Source organism: Temnothorax longispinosus, unplaced genomic scaffold (genome assembly GCF_030848805.1).
Source record: "Temnothorax longispinosus isolate EJ_2023e unplaced genomic scaffold, Tlon_JGU_v1 HiC_scaffold_509, whole genome shotgun sequence".
Classification (NCBI taxonomy): Eukaryota; Metazoa; Arthropoda; class Insecta; order Hymenoptera; family Formicidae; genus Temnothorax; species Temnothorax longispinosus.
Window position 1 is genome coordinate 1 of NW_027270351.1, and position 7,904 is coordinate 7,904.

General features: G+C 37.4%; 1 protein-coding gene across 4 annotated transcripts; it reads right to left on the reverse strand.

Annotated features, from left to right (window-relative positions):
• Positions 1–834: 834 nt before the first annotated feature.
• Positions 835–6,905, reverse strand: LOC139824667 (nuclear pore complex protein Nup98-Nup96-like). Of its 4 annotated transcripts, none has more exons than XR_011735215.1 (7): positions 6,507–6,905; positions 5,895–6,059; positions 4,935–5,682; positions 4,636–4,848; positions 2,312–3,439; positions 2,090–2,187; positions 835–2,001 (listed from the first exon to the last, which is right to left on the reverse strand). XR_011735215.1 is itself a non-coding variant. In XM_071797192.1 (6 exons), the coding sequence occupies exons 4-6, from the start codon at positions 4,650–4,652 to the stop codon at positions 1,841–1,843; spliced, it is 276 nt and encodes a 91-aa protein (XP_071653293.1). In that variant the 5' UTR covers positions 4,653–4,848; positions 4,935–5,682; positions 5,895–6,059; positions 6,507–6,853; the 3' UTR covers positions 835–1,840. The 4 variants fall into 4 exon arrangements, 1 of the variants encoding a protein (XP_071653293.1); XR_011735213.1 differs by lacking the exon at positions 2,312–3,439 and having other exon boundaries at positions 835–1,468; positions 1,756–2,001; positions 6,507–6,864; XR_011735214.1 differs by having other exon boundaries at positions 2,090–3,439; positions 6,507–6,903.
• Between the last annotated feature and the right edge of the window lie 999 nt (positions 6,906–7,904).

A 7,904-nucleotide genomic window follows, 5' to 3' on the forward strand; every position in this document is an offset into this window, starting at 1 on the left:
AGTACGTCCGACTTATTGTAATATACAAGTCCGTCGCGTGTGATAATTTGCACTCACGCTAATTACACTCGTTACTTTTTTATGCAGACCTCTCGTTAATATGCGAAAAAGGATGTCCGAATATACGAAAGGTACGAAAGGGCTAGAAAATCAAAATGCGAGAACAGATAGCAATTATATAAATATTATATGACGAGTGTATCACATAATACATATAAATTACTATTTTTCACGTACCTGCGTAATTGTGCTATATATATATATATATATATATATATATATATATATATATATATATATATCTTAGAAGGTATCCAATATGACTTGTTTACGTTATTCAGGCGCGACGATATAGATTGTACAAGAAAACCACGTGACATACGATAGAAATATTTCTCCGTGAAGTACAGAATTATTTCTAGTCCATGCTTTCTCTCGACCAATTACGTATCATTCGTCTTCATAACGGTTTAGTCATCACGCGTTTCTCAAATCACGAGACAATTTCGTGCGTAAATCGATAAAAAATGTAAGAAAGATTTAAATAGTATCACATACTGATGTATTTCTCTAAGTGTTTATAATTTCAAGCTTTACAAATCTACTGTACGAATCGCGCAATTTGCTATCGCCGTATGTGTAACACTGTCATCAGGATCACTGAAAAGTTCTTCAAAAAAACTTCATGCTTATTTTCTGTGTCAATTTACAACCTACAAGCGAGTGCGGGAAAAAAATTAATAAAAATGGGACTTTCCGTTAATGAACTTTATATATATATATATATATATATATATATTATATATATATATATCTTAGAAGGTATCTATATGACTTGTTTACGTTATTCAGGCGCGACGATATAGATTGTACAAGAAAACCACGTGACATACGATAGAAATATTTCTCCGTGAAGTACAGAATTATTTCTCGTCCATGCTTTCTCTCGACCAATTACGTATCATTCGTCTTCATAACGGTTTAGTCATCACGCGTTTCTCAAATCACGAGACAATCGATAAAAAATGTAAGAAAGATTTAAATAGTATCACATACTGATGTATTTCTCTAAGTGTTTATAATTTCAAGCTTTACAAATCTACTGTACGAATCGCGCAATTTGCTATCGCCGTATGTGTAACACTGTCATCAGGATCACTGAAAAGTTCTTCAAAAAAACTTCATGCTTATTTTCTGTGTCAATTTACAACCTACAAGCGAGTGCGGGAAAAAAATTAATAAAAATGGGACTTTCCGTTAATGAACTTTACAACTACGCGACCGATAAATTAACTTATGCGTGTTACTTCACATTTACATTTACGGCATTATTTCTGTTACGCGCATATTAACGATAGGTCGCAGTTCCTGTTGCGCATAATCTTCCGGCAATGGTAGTTGAGATATCAGACGAACCAACAACTTCGTGACCGATCTTTGCTCGTTTTTTTGCAACAGCAGCATATTTCTAGCCAAATGTAGAGTCCTCTTTGCAATTTCAGCTTGGCACAACCAAGAGATACGAAAGAAAAAATATGCCTTAAGCCTTGTGTCCACGATGCTAGGAATTGCTCCGAGATCTCGGACGGAAAAAGAATTAACCAATCGCATTGGTCAATTGCCGAATTATTTAAATATGATTGGTCAATTACTTCTCCGCCCAAGGTCTCGGAGCGATTTCTAGTATCATGAACACAAAACTTTAGAACAGTACAAAAAAGCGGCTTGCAATAGTATTATATATATTAGTCGTACCTGTGTTTAGCGGTCGGACATGGAAATTGATCGATTTTATTACACAAGCCTGTTAATTGAGGCTTCAGCGCTTCCAGTTGATAAGTTAGTCCACGATATAATCCGGAGCAGACTTTAACAGGCTCTGAATCTCGCTAGTTATCTTCCATATCCTACAGGAGCCTTGATGCGACCATCCGCTAATTGTGCCGCAACATTCGGTCGGTACCAGCGGGGTTAACAGTGATTTCAAATATTCGTAGTTTTCTGTAATATAGAATATAAGCAATGAAATTGTCTACAACATACAGCGCCAACATGTAAAAAAAGAAAATAAGAAGGAAGTATCCGATACCATTTATTATAGCATCGGCTGCCAGATGCTCTATAATAATTTCATGGGCCTGGGTCCATTGTTCCGCCTGGATGTAGTACCAAGCTGCTTCGCCATACCTGCAAAAGCATCGAATCTCTTCAAATATGTCCAGAATTGTATTCCAATTAACAAACGTAACAATCAATTTTTTTAATACAAATTTATTATACGAGTGTATTTGAATGTAATATTGTTAAATACCTCTTATTGACACTGCTTTTGACGCATCATTCTATCTTCGTTGCACATCGAACATCAAACGAAGATAGAGCGATGCTTTCAGCGCTGAAAGCGTCAAGATAAACGCAGCCAAAGACAGTGAAAAATTTTTCTAAAAGCGAGGGAGGGGGGAGTGTAACGTCGCGTTACATTTGTCCAAGCATGGCGGGGTCGGCGTTATGCGCACGAATTGCTCAACAACGCGACGAGAGAGAAAGAGAGAGATCTCTCCTCTCCTCGTCAAAGAGACCATTTAAGACAAATTGTCGAAAATCGAAGTTTATAAAATGATCTATAAAGAATACTCGTCGCGAGAATAGTATATACCTATTGTTGACCGATTACTGACCATTAAAAATAATTTTATCGAAAAAGAAATGCAATTGTTGTAGAGTAAAATGCATTAATTCGCTGGATCATATTAGCGAGTAACCCGACTTCTCGTTACATTTTAATACTTCGATGAACCGCGCACATGTGGATTATTAAAGACCTAGTGGCCAATAAGTCAAAATACTATGATGACCCATTGAATTAATGCACCTCACTATACATATACCTACCTATATTTTTAATTACAACGAGATAACGAATATTTTAAGTTATATGTTTAATATTTCGAGTAAGGCCCTGCGCACAGTAGAACACATATTAGGAATAAGAATAAATGATAAATATTAGAATACTAGCTGCCCCGGCGAACTTCGTACCGCCTAACAGTAATGAATGTAGTGATAAGACACGCAAATAGTCCCTCTCTCTCCCCCTTTCTTTCTCTCTCTTTCTCTCTTCCCCCTCTCTCCCTCTTCCCTCTCCCCCTCTCTCTCTCCCCCGTCTCTCTCCCTCTCTCTCCCCCTCTCTTTCTCTCTCTCTCCTCCTCCCTCTCTCTCTCTCTCCCCCTCTTTTTCTCTCTCCCCCTCCCTCTCTCCCTCCCTCTATGTATTTTTTCTATGTATTTGGATATCTTTCTAAATTAATTTTTTTTTTTACGTGAATTTTTCCGATATTTTATTAGTTATTCTGCTATTCCGGAAAATTCTACCCCTATTTCATATACTTGTGGTAAAAATTCGGCCCAGCCGTTCTTGAGATATAAATAATGGAATATTCCTGTAATAAATATTAAATATTAGAATATGTATAAATGCGGGAATATTCCTGTAGGAATAATATTCCCTTATATTTTATTCCTTTCCATTGTGCGTTATGTCTAAATTATTTCTAATTCCGATTCGTAATATTTAATATTTATTTTTATTCCTAATATGTGCTCTATTGTGCGCAAGGCCTAAATGTATATATATATATATATATATATATATATATATATATATATATATATATATATATATATATATATATATCTTAGAAGGTATCTAATATGACTTGTTTACATTATTCAGGCGCGACGATATAGATTGTACAAGAAAACCACGTGACATACGATAGAAATATTTCTCCGTGAAGTACAGAATTATTTCTCGTCCATGCTTTCTCTCGACCAATTACGTATCATTCGTCTTCATAACGGTTTAGTCATCACGCGTTTCTCAAATCACGAGACAATCGATAAAAAATGTAAGAAAGATTTAAATAGTATCACATACTGATGTATTTCTCTAAGTGTTTATAATTTCAAGCTTTACAAATCTACTGTACGAATCGCGCAATTTGCTATCGCCGTATGTGTAACACTGTCATCAGGATCACTGAAAAGTTCTTCAAAAAAACTTCATGCTTATTTTCTGTGTCAATTTACAACCTACAAGCGAGTGCGGAAAAAAAATTAATAAAAATGGGACTTTCCGTTAATGAACTTTACAACTAAGCGACCGATAAATTAACTTATGCGTGTTACTTCACATTTACATTTACGGCATTATTTCTGTTACGCGCATATTAACGATAGGTCGCAGTTCCTGTTGCGCATAATTTTCCGGCAATGGTAGTTGAGATATCAGACGAACCAACAACTTCGTGACCGATCTCTGCTCGTTTTTTTGCAACAGCAGCATATTTCTAGCCAAATGTAGAGTCCTCTTTGCAATTTCAGCTTGGCACAACCAAGAGATACGAAAGAAAAAATATGCCTTAAGCCTTGTGTTCACGATGCTAGGAATTGCTCCGAGATCTCGGACGGAAAAAGAATTAACCAATCGCATTGGTCAATTGCCGAATTATTTAAATATGATTGGTCAATTATTTCTCCGCCCAAGGTCTCGGAGCGATTTCTAGTATCATAAACACAAAACTTTAGAACAGTACAAAAAAGCGGCTTGCAATAGTATTATATATATTAGTCGTACCTGTGTTTTGCGGACATGGTAATTGATCGATTTTATTACACAAGCCTGTTAATTGAGGCTTCAGCGCTTCCAGTTGATAAGTTAGTCCACGATATAATCCGGAGCAGACTTTAACAGGCTCTGAATCTTTCTAGTTGTCTCCATATACTCCCACAGGAGCCTTGATGCGACCATCCGCTAATTGTGCCGCTACATTCAAATATTCGTAGTTTTCTGTAATATAGAATAAGCAATGAAATTGTCTACAACATACAGCGCCAACATGTAAAAAAAGAAAATAAGAAGGAAGTATCCGATACCATTTATTATAGCATCGGCTGCCAGATGCTCTATAATAATTTCATGGGCCTGCACACATGCACATCTTTCGTATTTTTTGTTTGTTTTGCATATGATTTCGCAAATACTGTCCATGGCATTAACGAGACCGGGGTCTACTTCTTCTTCGACCTTTTTCGAGGAATCATCTTTTGGGTCCTTTAATTCCAATGGTTCTTCTAGTTTTTTTGTATCCGGGGAAATAACATCGTCCTTTCCTCTCAGTTTATCAAACGCCGGTGGCAGATTCGAAAAGGTGTCCTCAGTTATGTCAGCTTGATCATCTGGCTCAACAATTTCAATTCCTCGTTTCTCTCATTCTGGTTCCGCGGTGGTAGCGTTCGCTCTATCTTTCTTACATTTTTCATACAGCGTTCCTGACTTCACATCAACATCGTTGAACAGCTCCTTATGGATATCGCATAGGACGAGGTGAAGAGAGGTGAAGAGAGAATTACACTCAAGATATCGCTCGCCAGCTCCTTTACCAAAAAGTTGAGCCTCCAACTTTCGTGAAGCCGCATAGTGTTCGGACTCAAAAGGTGATAAAGCTTCACAATAACATCCTAAATTCGCTTCAAGAGACCCTCTCAGAGCAAAGCAGTTAACTTCCGAGGTAATTGACACGTCTGGATTGCACAGTTTCAACCAGTGACTGGCAATAACCCACGCCTGGTTACGCTCGTCGCTGTGGGACTGGAGCTTGCAGTTATTTTCTTGTTCAAGTCCCTGTGTGCATAAAAGAGAATTATTAATAAGTAATATAGACTATAAATTGTATATGTTTAAACAGGAAATTAATTTTGTATTGTAAAAAATATCATGTATTGTAAATCATTATCTGCAAGATCCATAGTGGCCAGTTCAGTTTCAAACGAACTAGGTTTCTCCTCATCTTCATGATATAAAGTATTAATTAATGAAAACGGTTTTCTTTTTACTTTCTCGTGTCGCTCGTGGGCCTCATGGCTCTCATATGTTGCCGCCGCGTCGCTATGATTCGCTGAGCACTGGAGTTGCGTGCGCGTCGAAGGCTGATATGACTGGTGCGAGGAGTACAGCAGTAGGTGTGGCTTTCTCAATGTAATACTCATTAAGAAATGGCGCTGAAACAATGAGAGTATATATGTAAAGACATTTTATATATAAATAAATATGAATAAAGAAAAAAACAAGAAGATACATTCTTTTGGGGTTAATTTCTCTGCTGATTTCTGCGTGAAGGTCGCGAATTGATTCAAATTCTATAAACCAAGATGCAAAACTAATTAAACAAAGGAAACAAACACGTTCAACTTTTTTCCATAATAATTTATTGTTTATGCGGAGTGAATCAAGAGTGTGGAGTTATGATGGTCGCGACCGCGCAAACAAATAAATTATATTTTAGAAAAAGTTGAACGTGTTTGTTTCCTTTACATCGTTTTGCACTGTTTATAAATAACATTTGAATCAATTCGCGACCTTCACGCAGAAAACAGCAGAGAAATTAACTTCAAAAGAATGTATCTTTTGTTTTTTTCTTTAGTAATTTTTTAGTTTGCACCCCTCACCTCCGATTTTGATGAACTTAGGCTCAATCGACGCGTTTTTGCACGAAACGAAAGAATCTGGCAGAAAAAAGTGTCGCTCTGCGCCGCGACGCGAGATGTTAATCGTTAAAGTTGACAGGAATCAGGTTATGATTCCGGTCATACCGACGCCATGTAGCAACACCAGCAACACTGAGGGTGCCATTACATGGAGCGCGGAAACGGGGAAACGCGGAAGCGCGGAACAGAATCTAGATTCCGCGTTTCCGCGACTTGAGTCCCGCACGTTTGAACGGAAAAGCGGAATCCGCTATTATCGTGTATGTATTTACCCTGGCTTGCATAAGATACTTCATAATAACCATCAACATGATGTTTGGATCTATAATATTATACTGCCACTTTTATAAAATAATAAAGTAATCGAAGTATGTAAAAGCTTTCCTTTTCAATGTGATTAGACAGCTCCGAAATTTGATGGAGTATACTGTATTAGAGATGGGCAGGCGGTTCGTGAACCGTTCAATTGAACCGGTTCACATCAAGGAACGTTTCAGAAACGGTTCGTAAAAAAAGAACTATGGTTCATTTCCTAGTTCCCAACTTCCTCCATTATATAGCATTATGGAGGATAAATGTTACTAACTAGAAATTCTAGAGATATCGAACAATCGAAGAATCGAACGTCGTACGTTATCAGAATTTGACAATCATTGGCTGCGTTTAGCCGATACTCCGCTAGCCTAGCAATCGTGAGCAGTCGCTCGTTCTTCTTCTTCTTTCTGCCCAGAAAGTTTCTAGGCAGATTTCTAATATGTGTTGATCGATGACGTTTTTTATTATTTAGTAATTATTATTTTTAGATTAAAATGTCTTGGCCCCGAGGTACGAGCAACATTTGGTATCATTTTACCAAAGATAAGAAAGATAAAAAAGGACGATGTCGGTATTGCAATCAGGATATATAAATGCCTGGAGGATCATCCACTGGGAACCTCAAAAGGCATTTACATACACAACGAAATTATAATTAAAATAACTAGTCGATTAGCTGATTCGCAAGCCATCTGCTTAACGTGCGACGGTTGGACAAATATTAATAATATAAGTTTTTCCTGTATAAAAAAATCGAAATAAAATGATGTATGTATAAATAAACCCAAGATTTTTATAAAGAAAAAAGAACCGTAAAATGAACCGTACGAAAGAACCGACTCATTTTAGGGAGTGAACTGACTCCGAACCGCTCACTGAGATGAACCGTTTTGCCCATCTCTAACTGTATCCGCGTTGACAACGGATTTTGACGCGTTCGTTCCGCGTGCTGTTTCTCCTTATATATGGCTCCTGGACACAGGACCGGCAAGCGGCAATGTGGCAACGCGGCACCGCGGTGGGTAACATTACCGTCTTGCCTTT